This window comes from Enoplosus armatus, chromosome 5 (genome assembly GCF_043641665.1).
Source record: "Enoplosus armatus isolate fEnoArm2 chromosome 5, fEnoArm2.hap1, whole genome shotgun sequence".
Taxonomy (NCBI): domain Eukaryota; kingdom Metazoa; phylum Chordata; class Actinopteri; order Centrarchiformes; family Enoplosidae; genus Enoplosus; species Enoplosus armatus.
In genome coordinates this window covers 23,137,826-23,159,902 of record NC_092184.1, presented here as the reverse complement: position 1 = coordinate 23,159,902, position 22,077 = coordinate 23,137,826, and the positions used below count along the sequence as shown (strand labels likewise).

At 42.7% G+C, this 22,077-nt stretch overlaps 1 protein-coding gene across 1 annotated transcript; it reads left to right on the top strand.

The window, feature by feature from the left end:
* Window positions 1-502: 502 nt before the first annotated feature.
* LOC139285224 (myelin protein zero-like protein 2) lies at window positions 503-17,813 on the top strand. Its single transcript, XM_070905734.1, has 5 exons — window positions 503-728; window positions 13,287-13,456; window positions 13,825-14,035; window positions 14,936-15,107; window positions 16,529-17,813. The coding sequence occupies exons 1-5, from the start codon at window positions 674-676 to the stop codon at window positions 16,686-16,688; spliced, it is 768 nt and encodes a 255-aa protein (XP_070761835.1). The 5' UTR covers window positions 503-673; the 3' UTR covers window positions 16,689-17,813.
* The last annotated feature ends 4,264 nt before the right edge of the window (window positions 17,814-22,077 follow it).

Here is a 22,077-nt window from a genome sequence, read left to right as displayed (position 1 = left end):
CCCCAAGTGGTTCAAACCAGTAACAAGCCAGTTTCACATTAAACTGTACAGCTTGCTGCTGGTCTGCCTGTGAAGGAGATTCACATCTCACTGGTTTGTTTTCACAGTGAAGACAGAACAGTCCAATCAGCATCAGCTTTGTGGTTGTGAAGCTGTTCATGGTCACAGATTCTCTGGCTTATTGGTACAAAGTTTCACCTGATGCACTAATATGACCCAATTAACTGAATTTGACGTTTTCATTTCATTTGATGATACAGGAGGTGTCACAGTGATCTCAGAGCCGACAGCATGAATATCATACAGAGTCCCAGACATGTGTTTTACGCAGCAGCAGAACAGGTTGGGTGACAATGAAGAATTTGCCGGCTTTGGGTTTAACATGAGAGCGAGAGATAAGAAGGCAGTCAGGAGAGCGGACGACTTTGTTACTCCGCCCGAAAATGTGGTGGGAGGGTGCTGAAAGGAAATGTATGAGGGCAGCAGCGAGTTGGGACGCGTCTTTGGAGACACAAGGTGGAGGAGAGGACTCGTCGTAACTTCATGGTTTTTATCCCTCTCGACAGGGGATCATCCACAGCCGGGGTTTCAGTCTCTGTGAGTCGGCGGAGGAGTCTCAGTGGGTTAGCTGACTCCCGGTCTCTTTGTCATCGGGCAGCCTGCCGTCCATCCAATGTGCGTAAAAGGGCTCTATTTCCTCACCGTCCTGTCTGGACTCGCAGCTTCAGGTGAGACCCCGGTTGAGTGTGAGTGGATAAACCGTGTGAAAAGATGGATTTAAATGAGAGTGGTTGGGGGTGTTGTTCAACACTTTTTTTTGTACAGTCCAGTGTGAGTGAAGTGTATGTTTTGAATGTTTATAGTTTCAACCAATAACACGCGTTTTGGTTGCTGTATGTTAGAATACAGTAGCCTACATATAAATACACCCTCCAACAACGAAACAAGTGAAATTGCCTCTATAATTATAAACAGTCTAAACAAACCTGTATCTGCTTGTGTATTTTAGCATCTGGGTTTTCCAAAACTTTACATTGGGAGTATGTTTTTTTCCCCCACATCCCATGAGTGTTCTCAAGACATAACAGGATGACCCTTCAGAGCCCCCGACAAGGTCTCAAAGTAAAAGAGGAGACCCTGATTCTCTTTCCTTTAGTGAAAGCTCCGCAGGGACCCGTAACCTCCATCTCTGAGCGCCCGTCGTGCGTCATTGGGAAGTGGAGAACTTGGCACAGTGGCACCGCTGAAGAATTCCTATAAAAGCTATTTAAAAATAAACGGGGGTCATTTCTGACAACATAATAACTTTTCATTATTTACCGGCATCAACTCCTGGCCGCATTGTGTTTTGGTTGTACGCAACCTCACTCATTTCCTGCCTATTAATGTGCATCCGCGCTGACGTTCACAGAGACTGTGAAGTGGCCCGCTGGACGCAGATAAGTCCACCTGCTTCCCGTACTTGGGGGTCCAGGATATGTTAGTTGGATCATAACATCAGATACACATACATATGGAAATAAACACTAATAAGACCATGTCCGATTGTTGGAGCTGCTCACATTCAAATGCTGTAATGGCACTAATGGAAAATGATTTAATATCTCAAACTGGGGTATCAGTGGCAATTCATTCAGCAGACGGCAGGTTGTTTAACCTTGAAGTAATCTGTGTCCATCCCAGTTAAGTGGATTATATTGATTGAACGTGTCCATCCACTGCCAAAGCACCATGTAGGGATTCACTATAGTAGCAAGCTGCTTATGTTTACAAGGAGCCTGCAGATCAGCCACGGTGTAGTCACAGGCTGACACAGACTGAACAGGAGGATGACCAAATATACTGTGTGGCTATAGAGGGACAGATAATCAAATAACGGCATGTGGATGACGGAAAGCATGCTGGAACTGATTACAGCTCAGCAGCATCTCAGCTCTCATGTCTGTTAATGCTGCAATCATTGCCTTTGGCTTTATTGTGTTGGCAAAACCTCACGGCATGATGAAACAAGCCGTATCACACCTCCATGAGACATGTGCAGGTATAAAAATGCAATTATGCGTGCAAAATAGTTCACATTCATCCCTCTCTCTTATCCCTTCAGGTAGACTGATGCACTGTGGCATTAAAACTGCACGCAGCTAACACATTTACCCATCAGCCCTCCACTGTTTTGACATGCATTGCACTGATCAAAGACAGTTACTGTTCATTTGCAGACATGCTGCGATGAGCCTATTTTTTAAGGAGATGTGATATACAGCAAACAGAAAACTCTCCCTCTCTGCTGCTGCTTCAAACATAATCACAGCAAGCGTTGCAGTGGTAAAAGTCCTTCATCGCTCTCAAAGATAAACGCACTACTCCTTTGTGTATTTTGTAAAGTGGAGTTTTTAAGAAATACTATAAATCATTATTTGCGTCAAGATAGTTTTGGGAGGAGTGTTTTTGCTTTTCACAACACCAGAATGGAATTGCTCTCTAGAGCAGATGTGATCACTAACAGATTACTTTTTTTTTTGTATTTGTGAGGCGTTCTAAATGCAATGTTAAAGCAGGATCAGTGGAAAGCTCTGGTGCCTCAGGAGTCTCATGGAGGTGGAGGGACAGCACAGTCAAACTCCACAATAGTCTGAATAAAAGGAGAGCAACTGGTCGCAATAACAACATGTCAAATGTCCCTTTAAAATGTTAATGTACTTTTTTAAAACGGTTGAAACCATGCTTTGTATATGTACCCCTTCACCCCCAAGTTGTCGTCAAGTACAGTACACACAGAGACACAAAAACCAGCCTGTAATCCTGCGCTGGAATAACACTACATGATACTGGACCTCTCGCAAGTCAGGGCCAAAGGATAAAAAAATAATACATATCGTACTTAAGTTGTGCTAATTTGCGATTAACAAAAATAACAGACATGCAGTTAATGTGGGGCCTTTGGGGCCACTGGATTTCTGAGGCATTTGCTCTCTTAAGAAACACGTTCTACATTGACTTATAAGTAAATCAGTAAATTAATGAACAAACTAAAACATAGCAGTTGCCGGTGTCTGCTGACAGTTGTGTGGTTTGGTCCATCTCCTCCTTTACAACCTCACTTGTTTTGTTTGAACTGTGAGCAGTAGCCTTCTATAGCCAGACTTCACCGGCAAAATCTTGATTTTGAAGTAAAAAAAAAACTCCACATTCAATAGACAGAATCTGCATCTTCTTCATTTTTCTGTTCTGGTATTTTTCATACATTTGTTGTGAAATATAATGTGATTTGGTAGCAGCGCACATTTGAACACATTTTTTCCTGTCTGACCCCTTGGATTTAAAACCGGCAAAAATAACAACTCAGCCACACACTATGACTCGCTAATTAGGAAAGGAAACATACTGAAAACAAACACCCTGATTAGTTTGAACAACTTCGACCAGATTACTCTCATTTCTCTTCTGTCCTGACCAAACACAGACAGGCAGCAAAAAGTCTTTTCTGAACGTTGTCTGAGACCCTGCTGTTGATGATAAATCTGTCTTTTTTTGTTTTGGTGCTTTACTTTAATTCCTTTTGTCTTCTTCCTCTAACATTTGCGTCTTCTCAGAAGCCTGAAATGCTCACAGGCTGACGTGTGCCAACCTGTCCTGATTTACAGGTTTAGCACACACACACACACGAACAAATGGCTGTCGCTGACTGCAAACAGCCTACCAGGTGCTTACACTGGTTGTTCAGGCTTCAGTTTAACTCTGTCAGGTTTACAGTAGACGAGCAGCCTCTTGTGTGTGTTGCTGGGATATAACAGTTATCTCTCTGCCTCGGTGTCTCTAATCTCACCACAATAATAAGTCAGTATAACAAAGCATTGCTGCGGTTTTTGACATGCGGTGCTGCGTTGACACACCTAGGAGGACGTCTGGCCTTTGTGTTGGGTTGATGGGATTGCCTACGGGTGTGTAGAGTTGACAATGACTTGTTCATATGTATGCAAGAACGTACCGTTCCCCAACACAGCGGGCTCACCTCATTTCTGTTTGTGTAGTCACAGTCTTACACTCTTGGCTGGTCACTTGTTCTCAAAACTGTTTATAGTTACGGGTAAACAAGTAGATCTTCCAGTTAAAGCAACACCTCCACTAGGTTTATGGCATATGGACTAAATCAAATGTTTAAGCCAAGCAGAATTTCCTCATCAGTTGCCATTAGTTACTAATATTTGTGATCAAATGCAGAGCAGTCGTGACGATAGACTGTCCCAGGCTGTGAACGTTTTAATTTCCTTTTCTTTGTTTAGTACCAGAGTCCCGCACGTACTCCAGAATATCCAGCTATTGTTATTTAAAACGCTGACGAATAAAACTCTGTATTGAAAGAGTAGCAGAGGCAGCTACTTATCCTGTTTTGTGCACTAATTATCTGACACTGTACTCTGCAATTTAAATGAATGAGTGTAAGTTGAGGAGAGAGGGGGTGGGGCTGGTGGGTGGGAGAGGTGAATGACAGGATGCAAGGGTTTGGTCACACTTGAACGCTCCCTCCACCTCTCTTTAATTTCTATTGAAGCCAAAGTGATTGACATATACAAGAGTGCTTTTCTGGTTTTGGAGTTCAGGTGTAACTCGTGGCAGTCCAATGTCCAGCCAGTTTATGTCCTTGCTTATATACAGGAGCTACACGGGGAAGGAACGCAACCTTTAGCATTCTTTTAGCCCTTTTCTAGTTATAGTCTGACTCTGAATTAAAGTGTCTCTCCAATAATTTAGCAATGCAACCTTGAGATTTCACTCCCAAGTTTGTAACACAGGTTTTCTGTTGTAAATGTGAAGCCTCAAGCCAAATTAGAGATGTTATTAGGGTCTTTTTTCTTACACTTTAAAGCAAAAAGCGACTTTTGCTGAACAGCTGCCACATATGACAATTATGGGATGAGGATAAAATGCTAAAAACTTATTTGGTGGCGTGCCCCCAAAAGGTTGGAAAGCTAAGCGCAGAGAACCTCCTCCACAGTGTGATCTGTGTATATATTGTCATTAGCTGACTTATTCGTCTGCTCAGGAGCAGAGGTGGAAGTCACAGTGGGACAGGATTCACTCTGACTCCTACCACTGCAGGACACTAAACATAGGGCTAGTCTAGCTTTGTAGTAAACATGTGAAACTAAGGTTATCCTTTGAGTATTGGACCGTCCTTCCAACTGAACCCTGTGGGTGTGCTGAATCGAAACACATTGGACCCCCCCTCAGGAGTTTGTAATCCCGGGAGAAGTTGTTGAGTCAGCTGCGAGGTGTGAGTGGAAGAGGTTTGATGGATTAAACTCTTATCCTCACTCACCCACTACATGTTTCCTCTGGACACCGCCGCCTGATGAATTACAATTGGCCGGGAGGAAGCAGGAGGGGGAAAAGAGGCAGAGGAAGAAAGAGTTAGAAAGAGAGATTGATGCTGTGTTTGGACTGACCTTTAGAGTGTTTTGTAGTTTTCTAAAGTCTGGTATAGTCCATACGTCTAAAGGGTTAAAAGCGGAATAAGAATAGTAAACCCAAAATTGCAATTTGTGACATTTTCATACAAAGAGATGTCCGTGGCCAAAGTGTGTGAGTGATTCCCCATAAATCAAGCTAATGAAAGCTTTTAGATTTGCTGTTCCAAACACCCGGTGTCTGGTACATCTCATGTAATCCATTTTATGCCTCAGCTATATTTGGAGTAACCAGTGCAGTGCCCGTCGAAAACATGCCTGATTTTGGACTTAGAACCTACAATGTAAGACGGAGAGCGAGCTGTAGCCAGCATGCAGTTCGGTGGTGTAATAGTGTGCTCTAATAAATGTTACTAATAAATACGTGGAGCTCGAGATAATCGTAGGACAGACAGACAGAGACTCCTTCCGTTTTAGAGAGATGGGCATGAGCAAGGATAGTCACCGTGGATGACCTGCACCTGCACAAACACCTTCAACAGAACATCCAAGGAAGCCTGTTCAGAGAAGAGAAAGAGAGATGGTATGTGCATGTGTTATACTTTACATGACCACAAGTATGTGGTATGGATGTCTGAATATTACACCTATATGTGATAGTTGCACGCCATTCCAAAATCCCTGTGCATAAATCTACTGCTTTAACAGCCTTCACTCCTCTGGGAAGAATCCCGATCCACCACAAGGCTTGCAGTCGGTGTTCCAGATCCCAAAGGTGCTGGATGGGGGTTGAGGTCAGAGCTCTGTCAAGTCAAGTTCTTCTACACCACTTGGGGAAACCAGTTCTTTATGAGCCTGGCTTTGTGCACTGATGCATTGTCATGTTGAAACAGGAAAAGACCTTCCCCAAACTGTTGATACAAGCACACTGTTGTATAAATATCATGTTATGCTGCAGCACGAATATTTCCTTTAACTGGAACTAAGGGGCCCAAACCACGAAAACAGCCAACAAAAGTACAAAAAAGTATGTGAACACAAACCTTTGGCCATACATTGTATTTGCTTGTTTTGGCACAACTGCATGTTAATGGCTGGGTGGAATGAACGGAAACCTGTGTGGAGAAAATGTACAGTTGTGTCCATCTCATGGGTTCCCTCCCATTACACCACTCAACACTCACCCTCTCCCTCATCTCTGGGTCCTCCTCTGCGAACACACTGTTACCTGAACCTGCTATTCCCAGCCCTCAGTCCAGCCCCGCATGAAAGACTGGCCTTGTTTTAAAAAAAAAGGAAACTAACCTGGGCTTGTGAAAGCTCTCACAAAGGAGAGAAGAGGCTCTTTGTAATCCACTGAGCTCTTTGTGTGCTTGGTCCTGTCCTAAGTGTTTCCTCCAAAACCGGTGCAACAGAGAGTCGGGTTTCCTCCGGTGGTCCCTTTGTTTCTGAGCCATAATGAAGAGAGGAAAGGCACAAGCACACACCGTCTAGGAAATAATGTAATGAAACCAATTTCCTGATTCAGGGAGTTGTGTCAACTGCTTGATTTCTCCTGCAGTGTTTCCTCCTCTCTCTTCTGAGTCCAAGAAGACTTAAGATCCTCTTGGCAAATGGAAAGACCAGGCCTACAGTCTGGTATCCCCATGGTGCCCCACATGGATATCATCATGTACTATCCGATCATAAAAATATGCTTTGCTCCCTCTGCTTTCCCATTGCTGTTCATAAATCGGCATGTTTATGAGCAACTGCACCAACAAGCCCTCGAGCTGTAAGGCGACATGGAAACTTTGACAAAGATTTTGATTGTGCAATAAGGCAGGCATGGTTTCTTCATTCTGTGGCTTGTTTTTAAGATATTCAAAGAAAATATGTAGAATACCAGAGAATGTTTGCTGAGCAGTTATGACTCAAGTTCAATATACCAAGCATGCCTCTCTGCAGTGTGAAACACACCCAGGATGGCCTGAAAATGCAAAGGTTTTGGAAAAGCCACCCTTGGTAACCGTATCTAAGTAGACTCTCTGAGGAGACTGTTCTGTTTGTTTGCAGAATAACTCAAAAAGTTGAGGGATTCAACTGTTTGGTGGAAAGTTAGGTGATGGTCCAAAGTGATAATATTTTGGTGCAGAACATCTATCACAGGATTGTTGTTGTTGCAGCATTGGCAGAAGTATACACTATCTGAGTGCAGTTTAACCAGATAATAAACATAGAGTCCAAGATGGCAGCCTTGACGATTGACTGTTTTCTAAACCTCTTCCCCGAACAGACATTGTCATAGCTCAGCGACTGTAACTAGGCAGACCTGTCAAGCTTTGTTTCTCCACATGCCAAAACAGTAAAAGCAATCTAAAGAGCTTGGAGGGAGCCGATCCTCTGGGCTATTGGAGTTATAGTTAGCAGCTCTGTCCTGGTCTCTTTAAAGCCAAACAGGATTATGTGCAAAACAAGAGCAATGCTGCGTCTTAATTTCCATGTCTTCTACATGGACCATCAACTGGATGATGACTTTTTACCTGGAACCTGTTAGCTTGGTATGTAGCCCTCAAGTGCATAATTAAGACGTTTGTACAGGGTCCTTGTTTTAAAACGAGACAGCTGGAAATATTTTAAAAATCATTATGCATATTCGACCAACTTGAGGAGCCAATGTTAGCTTGGTTAGGTAGCTAATTTCGGTTGATCAAATCTGCCAGTGACAGTTGTCCTCCAGGAAAGTCGACAGTTGTCAGCTAGAAATAAGAAGCATGCTTTTGCCCGCCTTTGTCTGAGGTCAAGAAAAAAAGCTATTTCTTTTTCAGCTATAGTTGAATAAAAAAATTACCTTTCTTCTGCACTGGCACAGTACATGCACAGATATACTAAATCTGCCAAAGTGAGACTAAGGACACTGTAAAGCATGGTAGAGGTTATGCAGTTTTAAACCTGCCTACACTCTTTGACATTTGGTGAAATGTTATATGGGCAGGTCAAACACTACTTGATATTTCTTCTGCCTCTTTGGGAGGCTTTTATGCAGTCTTGGGATGGCTGCCAAGCCAAGCAAACCTAATCACACTCGAGTGGGCTTGGTTTGATTATTTTACAGTAGATGAAAGTATTTTCTCCTCTTTGGCTTCAGAGGAGCCAGTGGACCAGTGCAGTTTGTAGCAAGTAGTGTTGACAGGTAGAATAAAGTGCATTAAAGGTTCAGCAAGTTCATTTTTACCATGATATATTGGACATATTGACAGATATTATGCACTAATGCCAACACCGGTACACAGAATGTGTGTGTGTGTGTGTGTGGACATAACAATGGAAGATAATATTTTACGAGAATAGAAACATCTGGAGTTTACATTGACAAAAATACACACACACACACACACACACATACACACACACACACATTTTCTCCAGACGTTTGTGTTAGATAAGATGCCGACCTGAGGTGAAATCCTGTGAGTCTTTAATTGTTGCTGTAGTAGTTTTAAGTTCAAGCAATCAGGCAGCAAAGTGTCAGCACACTTCACACAAAGACTAATTTTGTCTTTTTAATTACCAGTGAAGAGTGTAATAGATCCCCTTCACATGTGTCACAGCATTTAATAATTTAATGAGGGAAATATGGAGTAGAGACACAATCTTAATGATGTTTTCTTTTTTATACTTTATATGATCTAAAATGTGATTCTTTAGTCGTCTTTGCTCAGCAGAGACCTCTACATAGAGACAGGGTATTTAAAAGCTTTTGAATCATTTAAATCGATATCACCTTTAGCATGATCATGCAGGATATCAGCTTGCAAGAAAATTAATACTAATTGTTTTTACTAATAAAATGTGTAGTTTTGGAATTAAATCTCCACATTATTCAGCAAGAATTCTGCAAGAAAACGTTTATTCTGCCAGACAATGTGCCCAATATTTGAAACATAATTAGGATGAATTCCTATATTTGTCTGCATTCTGGCCCTGCCCTCCTCTGTAGGGTACATAACTCGATCTTAATAAGCCGTCAAAGCTCTCTCTCCCTCTGTCTCTGGACGCTGGGTGTGGTCAGCACTGGCCAGGCAGGATGTTCAGACATAAACAAGTGAGCGACTTAGACTGGACAGAGAGGGAGAATGGACAGACAAACAAGCAAGCAAACAAACACTATTATCTTATCTTCTCCTTACAGACTTGCAATTATGTAGAAGAATACATTTTCCATCATGGTGTTATCCCCTAGCTCCATCCATACAGCACTCGCTCCTTCATCTACTCAGTCATCCTGCTCTTGTTCATCACTTTAGCTCACTCTCTCATTTCCTAATTTCTGCTTGTTTATCTCTCTTCTCTCTTTCTCTAAATGAGTTAAATTTAGCGCTCTTAATGTGTCTTCGCTCATGTAATGGCACGCATCCTCCACAGGAATTAGTGCCTGCTAACGACCAATTAAATAGCGATCACGCACTTTTAGCTGCAGGGACAAATTAATACTGTAATTGAGGCACTGTACATAGCCCTAACAGTTTTGTCATTCAGCTAATATCCATTTTGCCTTCAAAAAGGCCTAATTAACCTTAATTCTTAATCAGCTCAGCTTCCGTCAAAGGACGGCGTAGTTGAAAGCGTTTTACTTTTTTGTTGTTGAAAGGAGATTAGCAACGCTTATTTAAATTCCTGTACTGTAAATAGATTGGTTAAGGGGAGAAATTTGAAATGAGGTGTTGTGGCCTGGAGGACCTGCTTTCTCTCCTGATATATGAAGCATGATGAATCATTTCAGCATGAGCTAATAAACAATTTGGTAGAGGAGGAGAGGCATTGCACTGTATTGCTCAGCTAATCTTCCGTGAGCACTATACTCAAAGCAAATCAGTAGTCAGAGTTAAACCCCTCCGTTTCTACATCCTTCTTTCATGGAGTAATTGCAGAGATGTACAGATGTTCTCCTCTATGTATAAATCAGACTGATGGTCTACAGCCATGCTAGTGGCTCTATGAGGCTGTACTACAGTGGTGCTTTGGGCTAAATGCCCAATATATATAATATTACCATATTACCCATTTAATTTAGTGTGTTAGTATGTTAACATTTGCTGATTAGCTCTAAACACAAACTCAAGCTGATGGGAATGTCATAAGTGTTGCAGGTTTTTGGTCATAAATCAAACTATTGGACAGATGTTGACCTGTTGATGACGTTAGATGAAAACTTTAAAGATCACCAAAGTAGTACAATTCATCTTTAGGGATGCCTGAACCAAAATTTGTGGTTTCACTCAAAACCAAATATGTCAACCTAGATGTAAAGTCAGGAGGTCACCAAATGATTCTTCTCCTGGGGACCATGAACGTCTGCACACAATTTCATGGCAATACATCCAACAGTTGTTGAGATATGCCAGTCTGGGCCAAAGTGGTGAACCATGCTGCTAGCGTGGCTAAAAACAGAAAACCATGTATTCTTAGTTTGAAATGAGGTACTTTTACTCGCTAATAGGAGTGGCAGTCGTTTCTGTGACACATGCAATTGAATATACAACACTTTCTGCTCCCTCTCCTCCTCCATCCCCTTCCCCCTCGTTCTCTTTGTCAACCTTCACGTGGAATATGGAATATGAGATCTTTACCGGGTGGTTCGGACTCTTCATCTGAGTTTTGACACACACACACACACACACAGACACACACACACACACTTGCAGTCGAGTCAAGGAGGGAGTCATTACTGGCTGTACCGATAGAGCCAGCGGTGATGTTATCTGCCTAATGAATATCCTAAACACAGGCCGTTTAATCCACTAACTTCAGTGTTTCCACTGCCAGGTGGACGAGGAAGCGAGAGAAAGACTGAGGCTTGTTCCCTTTGAAGCCCATCCATCAAAGCTTAAAAAAGTTACAGTCATATTTTTCTCTATACAAGCAAAAATATCTGCCAGTGAGTGAAGATTTGTTGTATTGTTCACAATGCAAACCAAACTGTTTTAACATCTTTCTTGATTTGAACAGCAATTTATTGATGCAGGCTGAAATACCGGCTTTGGTTACAAGCTACTGATGCAGAAAAAACTCAAAACAAGCATGTACTGCAATCTCACTGCTATGACATGTCTTTTAATTCAAGTAAAAATGCTAATTTCAGTCTGAAAAAAGACCCAATGATTTGCAGAGGTGGACATTTCTTGCAGTGTGTACTCTGCCTGTACTGCTCACTCCTCCCAGGTTTCATCGGGCTCATTTAAAACACATTAGGCTGTTAGAGCGCTGTCAGGGCTCGGTGATGAGAGAGAAGCCTGTCTGCGTAATGCTGTGCGGGGGCCGTCTGGTCGCCCCACTCTCTCATCCCAGCCCACAGGAAACTCTCTCCAGTCTGATAAGGAACAGAACACGCTGCCCGAGGAGCCAAGCCCCTGCTGATATTTTCCCAGCTAGCTCCTGCCTTAATGCTCACTGCATTTATAATGCAGGGGTAGTGATATGGCTCAATTTGCCTTCTCTGGACTTTTCTTATTTCTATTCTCGGAGCCTTATATTACCATTTAACATAGGGCAAACCCACCTTAACCCACATTTTAAATTGTTAGCTTTATCCACCTTTTTAGGGTTTAAATTCTTTATGATATAATTCAAATCCATCACAGTAAGCACTGTGAAACTGCTGCAACCTTTTTCAATAATCAACAGCTAGAGGTTGCATCGCATCCATTTTACCAGTGGCCTGATTGCATCAGCAAGTTATTTGCTCATATATAAAACTGAGGGCGGGGATGACGCGTACACCAGGTGATCCATGGAGCCACAGGCAGCTCGTCTGTCAGACTGAAGTGTCTCTGAAAGTCAGAGCTCTCATCAAGTGTTCGGCTTGTTCTGTAGGATCCTCATATGCAGTGTGCTAATGACGTTAGGACGAGTCTTGGCCACCCCGAGCTCACTGTGGCTGTTTGTGTCTGCCGTGTGCTTGGGCATTCACTTTAATAAGGCTAGACACGGCTCCTGATATTATTCAGGTATATTGAGCTCCCTCTATATATAGACCAGGTGATTTGGGCTAGACAGCCTGCACATAAACCTCCACAGAGACTTAGACTCACACACACACACACACACACACACACATACTCACGGGGTTGCTTTAGAATAGGGTTGGATCTACCGGCTGTCAGACAAGAACTCAGCATTAAGCATGTCTCTGTCTGGGACAGTGCATACATGTGCGTGTGTGTGCGTGTGCAGTGTATGTGTGCGTCAGTTCAAACTCCATTCTGGGGAGCTCCATCCATCATTATGTGGAAGAGCCAAATTGTTGCCAATATCCCCCTCCGCTCTTCCAGTCCATTCATTCTCCATCTAACAGGTCTATCACGTACTGTAAAGATGGATGTAGTCCATATCCATATAATCAACAGGAGATTGTCAATTTCAGCCCTGTCTCTGCTGCAGTAGTGTAGCTAAAGTGGCTATTATTCATGAAGTGTCACAGATTTGGCCTACTGATCTGATATCAGCTTGGACTTTCAGGATGTAACAAAGCAGATATTTGAAGGGAGTTCACTCACAGATCGCAGATCTGATCTTGTGCTCTCAGCATTTGGACCAATCCTTGGGATTTCATTATATACAGTAATATATGTATCTAATACAGTTATACTGACAACTTAGAGTTAGTGATTTTTCTTGCAGCAGCACTGCGTAGGCAGAGGTGGGGTCACTGGGTTACTGCATGCCCTTCCTAGGCAAGAATTTACTGATGAGGGTGAAGTCATTCCGCATCTGTTGTATTGTATTTTTGTAATGTATTTGTGTTTCTTTTATAGACCATTTATTGATTTATTGATTTTTGCTCTGTACGGCCTGCATTCTGCTTTTAAAGTAAACTCTGCATATGTATGTACGTTGCAGGCGTGCTGCAGGTCAGCGGGATGCGTATATACACATCTGGGGATATGGAGGCAGTCAACGGGACGGATGTTCGTCTGAAGTGCACATTCCAGAGTTCCTCTGCCATCAACCCCAACTCCATCATCATCTCCTGGAGCTTCAGACCCCTCAAACCAGGCCGAGAAGAGTCGGTGAGTGCACGCGTGTGTCTGTGTGTGTTTGCGAGAAAGTGAAATCAAACCTGAAATCTCCCTCATTGTGTCAGGGAGCATCCACCCCCTCAGCCAACCGAGAGAGGAGTCGGTGAGTCATCAGGCTCCCTACAGAGCGTCCAAGACAGCCTTTGTGTGTCTATGCGAGTGTGTGTGTGTGTGCATATTGAGAATAGAGAGAAAAAGAAGCAGCAGGTCTGGCTGTATGTCTTGTATTTCTTTCTCTGTGAGAATAAAATACCTTCCTTCCCCAGACTCAGTTTGGTATGAATTTCTATCTGTGCCAGTCCAACCAGTCAAACCCATTATTGCTCCAACCAACTTGACCCATCAATTTTCTCTTTCAGGTGTTCCACTACCAGCAGCGACCATATCCTCCTTTAGAGGGCATTTTCAGGAAGCGTGTCACCTGGGCCGGTGATGTCATGGGCCGTGACGCCTCCATCATAATTCAGCAGGTCAAGTTCACCTACAACGGCACTTACGTCTGCCAGGTCAAGAATCCGCCGGATGTTCACGGCACGAGTGGAGAGATTCGACTCCGTGTCGTCACCACAGGTCAGCAGTTTGACGTTTAGTTTTTAGACACAGTATTTCGTGTAGTCATGTGTTTCTGTTTCTCTGAGGAGGACAGCACAAGCATGAAACAAAGAAAAATATATTCAAATTTCAGAGGCACTACTCGATTTGATTTAAATGAAGCAAATCATTTTTTCAATTATGAGACTCATCATTTAACAATGGACGTTGTTTGGTACGATGTGGTATGAATTATATATTATTGCATTGACACATTTTAATTAAAAACATTGAAAATGTTCCAGACATATTGACTTAAAACAAAAAACCTCAATAACTATTAAATGTTCATTTTCATATTAATATAATAGTGTTTGAACAGTAGTTGAAAAAAAGGTCGCTACAGGTACAGCCTGTGCTGTGACATTCGGTTATCGTTTTAATGATTTACTGACTGATTATGAGATTGATTAGATATTTTATTCTGGCTTGCTGTGTGACCCAGCCAATCAGAACTATTGACCAGAGCTACCCATTTTATTGTGTTTAAATATTTAAACAGGCAACAATATGTCAACAAGAGTCTACATGCTAACGTCAGCATGCTCATAATGTTAATGCGTTAGCATGCCAATCCAACTGGTAGCTCTCAAAGACATTTCACTGAAAGCCAAAAATGTCAACATAGATGAAAAGTCAAGGGATCACCAAAGTCATCTTCATCCTCTGGGGGCGATGAATGTCTGCCAGCCGACAGACAGACCGACTGGCCATCCCATCAACATGTCCAAAAATGAAGAAATATGCTTTTCTGTTTGTAACAGCTTCCAGCCGACAGTTACAAACGCACGATAGAATGGCTTTGAGCAGCGATGGCACTCATGCTTTATCAAACAAGCGCACTCAGTCTGCATCCCTGCGTTTCTTTCTCACCCACAGCCTCTTTCTCCGAACTGCTCCTTCTGGCGTTGGCCATCGGGGGCGGTGTCGCTGCTGTGGTCCTCCTCCTCATCATCATTTTGTCCTGCAGGCGGTGCAAGAAGAGGACTCAGAGTCAGCGGGAAGGGAACGAGGAGGCTCCCCGCAAAGAGAGAAAAGACCCCACCGCGTGGTAAGACCAAGAGAAAGACAGAGGGAGAGGAAGAGGGGGATAGAGAGAGGAACAGAAGAATCACACACTTCCTCTCTCGCTCTCCGTCTAACTCTGGGGATCGGGCTTGTGGTGCTCCGTCTTGGGGCCTGGGGCTCTTTTCTTACTGGACGCTTCACTTCCTCCTTCCTCTCCAATCGCAGTCTTTGGATCCCAATTCTGGACAAGTTGATGGGCAGCTGTCATTAACCAGACATGCAATGAGAATGTGCCTTTGTGTAGAAAGCTGTAGATACAGACCTTTAGCCACACTGCTGTGTATCTTTTATATCACCATGTGCCTTTCATTTCTGGAGAGAAACAACTGTTTTATCAGTTTATCTTTTCCTGTTCAGCTAAATTGGCTTCCAAACACATTTCCTGTTTAGAGTAAATGTTTTGATGCTGTAGAAGTAGAACAATGGTGTATTCCTGCTGTTTACTTTCCTACTAATACATTTCAAACCCAACAACATACCAATGCAGTACAAACCTCATGTTTGATATATTATTTCAGCAAACAATAGAAACTGTGCTACAATGAAGAAGCAGTTTCCTGGCTTCTACTGAAATTCTGTTTTAATTACCAGATGATGAGAAACGTTATGAAAACCAAACCTTTTATCAACCCTCATTTCAGTGGTCGTATACAGTATCAGCTGCCTGTACATTTCTGTTTTGTTTCACTACTGAAGTTATATTGCTGTATTTTTCTGAGATTCTGTGGTGTTTTTAGCCTGATGTTGAGACTCCTGCAGAAATAATCAAGGTGCTATTAAATAATCACAACCTGATAGAGAGCACTTGTTGGAAACAGACATTTCATAAAGCACTTTTGTAAAAGTTTTTAATTCTAAATTTCATTGACAACGTGGCAAATCTTCCAACCATCCGATGGCCGATTGTCTGTTTCGAACAATGAGCTGTTATTTTCTGGGCACATGGGACTTGTTTGTTTCTCTCTTGGGTTTTCAGATCTCTCTGCAATCGATGCTGTAACTTGTTCAAAACTGTGTTGCGATAACTCACTGTATGCACCAGACTTTAAGAGCCAAGCCTCTCAAGGAAAAGTTCACAACTTTGCTGTCGTCACGGTCGATCAGATTTATTCAGACTTCAAACCGAATCTTTCACTGAAAGGAAATATTTTGATTTAGATCCAACCTTTGCTCTCAACTTTGGACGATTTAACCCCGTGTGACGCTAACACTTTGTACCCTGCTGTGTTTGTGTCTGCTGGTCTTTGTCCTGTCCCCATTGTGTGTGACTTATGCACATGCATGTACATAAATAATTCATGAATGCGTCATGCATGAATTCATGTGTGTGCGTGTGTTGCTCTTACCTCCCCCTGGTGCATGCCTCCCTGTCTCCTCTGTGTGTGTGTGTGTGTGTGTGTCCAGCCACCCATCGAGGGCTGTCCACCTCTACCTATCAGAGACGTCCATAGAGATTGACAGTTCAGACGGCATGATCTCAGAGGCCAGCACCCCAGACCCGAGCTCCTCAGAGGAGGAGGGCCCGAGCTCGGACGACGAGGACGATGGTGACGACTCCGACTGAGGAGGTTGGGACAGACAGAGAGACAGAAACACAGATGTGAAGCCAGCCGGGAAGCTTCCTGGAGGGGATGCCCAGATGGCCCCCATGGATAACGCTCCACGAGTGGAGATCAGATGAAGAGAGCGGCGCTGCTGCTGTATCGAGAACAAGCACATTGTTCAAGAACGGGAGGAAAACGGAAAAGAAAGTTCTGTTTGAAAAGTTTCCGAATAAGAACAAAGAGATTAGAGCGACGCTTTTGATGAAGATCAAGGCTATGAGACAAGATCGAAAGTATTGTAACTTTACTTTTGAGAGAGACCAGAAATATTCATATGAGGAAAGGATTAAGCCTGCAGGACTTCAGAAGTGAGAGGCCGATCTGTCTTGCTGTTGTTTTAGAGATGGATTTTGTTAAGCGTGGGAAGTCAATACCAACTGACAGCAGTCAGAATGAGGAAGGTGTTTTCTGCCATGATGAGCCATATTGAGACCTTTACATGTAGAATCTGTCGGATCATCTTTTATATTTTAGTTTTACCGTTCAAAGTCATCAGGGATAATGTAGGTCTTGCATTTCAGCCAGTTATGCACACCATCATAATACCTGCCTCTCACTGGTTAAAGGCAGTTTTATCCTCCAACTGTGTGCTGAGGGGCTTATGTCACATCAGATTACTTGGATAAAAAAAAGCATAAATGTGATGTTACTGTAATTACGTCTGAAGGCCAAATACTTGATCAGTGAGCAAGCAACCGCATGCATGCATCCATCCTGAGCGCTGTGTGGGCGCGCGCAGTCAGATCTGAAAACCCTTTTGATTGAAAAAATGTCCTCCAGAGCCTGTTTTCTCTCCATGCGTCTGCGAATGCACCACGTCTACTAACAAATGATTGTAATACCTGTCTTCCTTCCTTTTTACGACAGAGTTTTGTACTTGTGATGTAATACTGAGCAATATGTTTATAGATTTGTCTCTTTTTTTAAAAATTTTATTTTAGAAAATGCCAGAAGTATTTTATCATGTTGTTTAAAATGTCACTGTATGTGTTTGTTGTAGAGCTTTTATAAGAAAGATTTTCTAATAAAAATGCCTTTGACCACATTGTGTCACACGCACACAAAGGTGATCTGGGGAGATACCAGTTGGCCCCTGAAACAAATAATCACACGCAACTTGGCGAGATTTGACAGAACTCATCTATTATGTAAGAGAGGAATGCTGTTATCCACCATTTATTATGCATCATTATCTTTAATGCACTACCTCCAGTCGTGTGCTTATGTCTGTCTGCAGCGCTCTTCACTTGTTTACCTGTAAGCGTTACTGCAGCGGGTCGCTGTTTAATTTGTTGCAGGTCCAATATGCTTATGCCTGCCTTTGTGACCTCCGTCTGGGTTTGCTTGTTTGTTGGATGAGATTGTTCATGACTACGAATATGTTACTCTATATCTTTGTGTGTGTGTGTGGGGCCTATTTGTGTGCATTGATCAAAGTCTGTCCCTGTGGGTGCAGCTTTAGTTACTAACTGACAGGCCTAAAGCGTGTGTGTAGTTGGGGGCTGAGCAGGGTTGGCACATAACAGGTTGGCTAGCACTGAAAAGAGGAAGACAAGGTGGGCGGGAGACAGAGTCTGTTTATCCGAGCTAAATAATTACATCTTGTTGTAGAGAAAGGCCACTAGTGTTGAACTGATAAAACAACAGTGGGGTCTCTAGATAATCTCGTTTGTATCACCAAAGCGTCTGTTAATTACTCTTGCAGAGTTTAGACATTGGCCTTCAAATAATCCTGCCTCTTCAGTAATCAACTGCGGGTGAGGGCTTATTTGACAAGCCATTGCTAGAGTTTGTTGTGACTGTCACATACGGTAAATTAACATTTTAATGTGACAAAGATTTTTTTTCTAGCACAGCCTAGAAATGAAACATGATTTTCGCGCCAAACCTCAGCAAATATCTCTTGTAGGAAAAGCAGATATGCCATTTTCTCCTCATCATCCCGAGTAGACCAGAATGCAATGGAACATGCAGAACACTATGTTACTCAGCTATCATCGCTGCTATCAACTCGCTCCACCCAGACAAACAGAGCTGCATCTGCGTGCAGCAAGTTCATGCCCGTTTTCTGGTGGTTGCCAAAAGGCAGGACACCAGGCAGATATTAGCTGTTGTTCCCCTCACCTCCACCTCCTCCTGATGACAGATTTTGCCAAATACAAAAAGGAACACATATTAAATGGTGAACATCTCTAGTTGAAGAATTTCCAGACTGATCTTTGTGTATCAACAAATCATTCTGCTTTACTGCTGCGTCTACCTGGATGGTAGCCGGTAATGTGAACCAAACTCCTGGGAGAGGTGTTCACAATCATTCCTTGTTCATGACTCATTTAATACGCCATTCTCTTCCACAATGTGTTTATTACTGCCACAAATCATTTCTGAGCAGACAAACGTGGGCTTTGTTTAAGGAAGGGAAGGGAAACATTTTGCAGTCTTGTACCAAAGAGGAAATCATGTTTTTCTTCCTCCTGCTTGGTTTCTGTCTTGCTTCATCTCTTTCTCTCTCTTCTCAGACTGCATTCCTCACCTTAGGATGGGTTGTACCTGGCACAGTAATGTGGAGAAGCACTAAATTCCTTCACACATACTTACGCAGACTCACTTGTGTGCAAACACACACACACACACACACATACACAAACATAGGCTTGGCACGGCAGGTTTGCGGAAAGAGAAAACAAATGACCTCACTGGTATGCAACTATAAGACTGAATGTCACAGTAAGAATTATATTGACGGCTGTTATTTTCCACACACATACACACACCCACATATGCACTTAAACACTGCAGTTATTAATCCATTCACTCTAAAGGTGGAGTGTCAGCTTGATTTGCCTCCGTGTAGTGTATAGAGCCTCCTGCAGCTATTGAGGCTAATGAGTAATGCTGTCATACATGTTTCTGACAGCCCTGAGAAAAGTGTCTGTGTGTGTGTGAAACCTTTAAAACGGTGTGTGTTGGAGTGTAGCAGATTCAACTTTTCATCAACCATTCAGTCCGTGGAGCTCATCTAAACGGATGAAAAGGCAGAGGGACTCTCACGTGTTTGGCTGAAGGATAATGGTTACATACACCGTCTGGCCCCAACAATTTAAATCACCTTTATTAGTCCCCTGCAGTGTTGACAACAGAAGAACAGGTCTCTTGTCAAGTCACCAGAAAGCCTGTAAGTGGGGAGAGCCTTCATTGTGACTGAGAAGATTTCAGCTGAAACTGACACCACACTACTGTAACTAGACAGAAAGCCCCTGTATTCATGTGTGAGAGAGAGAGAGTACCCAGGTAAGAGGCACAACACTTTATCTTCCAACAGCGGATGGGGGGAGTCTCTATTAAACTCAGGCACATTATATAATATAGTTAACACAACACAACACCGTGGAACGCAGAAGACGTGAATGCTCCCAGGTAAGTCCTGTAACTCAGCATCTATTCAAAAAAAGGAAGGGGTATCCCTGCCTCAGTGTGGGAACTGTTACATAATATTGTTAACAGATACAATACAAACACTGCACTTGTGAATGGATGCATGGAGGAGCAAACCTGTGCCTAACTCTCTACATCTTTATCTCATATTAGAGAGGGCGTCCACAGCATTTGCAATGAATCTGGATTTTGCAAGGAACCGAGCATAATCACAAAGTACAGGCAGGTAAGAGCCTGAGCCAAAAATGCTGTGTACATTGACGCGCCTGCCTGTGAAGAAATCGCTGGATCGCTTTCAAAAGGTAAACAGTGATGAAACATTGCTTTCAGAGACATCATTTTATCCAAATTTAATCTTTATATTCAACTAACAGCTCACTGTCCTGGCAAGTTCTCACAGGAATAGTTTCCACATGGTCTGCAGTAAATTATAAGTTAGTTACAGAGTAATTTATTGTATGGAAACCACTTTTCACAGTCCCTTATTAGTGAGCCTCTAGGCACGTCTGCTTTTTCATTAAAATCAAGTCAGGGTGCAACGTGTAACATGAGGAATAAGCATTTCCCTCAAACTCATTAAACTACATCAAATTAGTTTTTGCTATACAATTAGCTTTGTTTCAGAGTACATAGGGGATTATTTGCTTATAATTCTTTTTTTCTCATGGCGCCATGCCGATATGTATTTAACTCCGGCTATATAGGTTGTAATGGTGGCACACGGCTGATACATACACAGTGTATCTGAGTAATAGAGGACGCCGCTCTCGTTCGATATCCTCTGATGTGTCATGAAATGAAACGAGGTTATGCAACACGACTACAGCATCTCTGCTGTCTGAATGGAGGAAACGCTCCTGGCAGACTCGAAGGATGTGAGGATGGAACTGACAATCCACACCAAATAAAGGCATAAATAAACTTCAAAAGGACCCTGTACAAACATGTAGTGAAGAGATAAACCATTACACCAGAGTGAAACTGAACTGCTAGAAAAATAAATACCTTCTCCCATTAGAGATAATTACAACAGTAAAGACAGGAGATTGGGGACAAGGATAGAGGAGTAATATGCCCAGAAATAGCAGAGGAGTCCCATTAGAGCATCCCTGGGTTTTATACAGAAGCTGGCTGGGGAGATAAGGGAAGGACTGGGCCTCAGGCCTCCACACAGAGGGGTCATTTCTGTTTCTGTTACGTTTGTAAGACCGTAAAGGTCCTAGACCTTAGAAAATCGGCAGGCCCTGACAATTTCCCCCCTTACTTCTTACGCCTGGCTGCAGATATTATAGCTGAACCAGTGTCACATGTTTTACTCTCTCTATACAAAACAATGTCATTCCTGATGTCTGGAAAACTGCCTGTGTCCTTCCCTCATTGACAGGCGGTGATCCCGACCCACGGTGGTGAATAACTACAGACCCATTTCTCTATTGAAGCTAAGGTCCATGAAAGGCTGGTGAAGGAGCAGATCAAGGAACACATGTGCTTGAACAACATGCTATCTCCTCACCAGTCTGGATTTAGGAAGCAGCACAGTACAGTAATCATGGAAGTAGTAAATTATATTGTGGAAGCCTTGGACGTCAAGAACTATTGTACTGCCTTTTCTCGTCTGTGCTCTTTGCTCTTGTACATAGTTTTAAAAAGTCTGACTACTACTTTGGCACTTTTTGTCTTTGTGTTGAATGTCCTGTAACTTTGTGTTGTATTGCTGCTGTTGTCTTGACCAGGAGACAACTGTATCTCAATGAGATTACCCGCCTACCTAAATAAAGGTTAAATAAAATGAAATAAAAATATGAGGCGGATGTAGATGTACAAAGAGAGTGTTTGATATTTTAACAGCCCATGCCTGTTTCAAAGATGCTCATGATCGACATCATTATCTGAGGGTTAAACTGCTTAACTAAC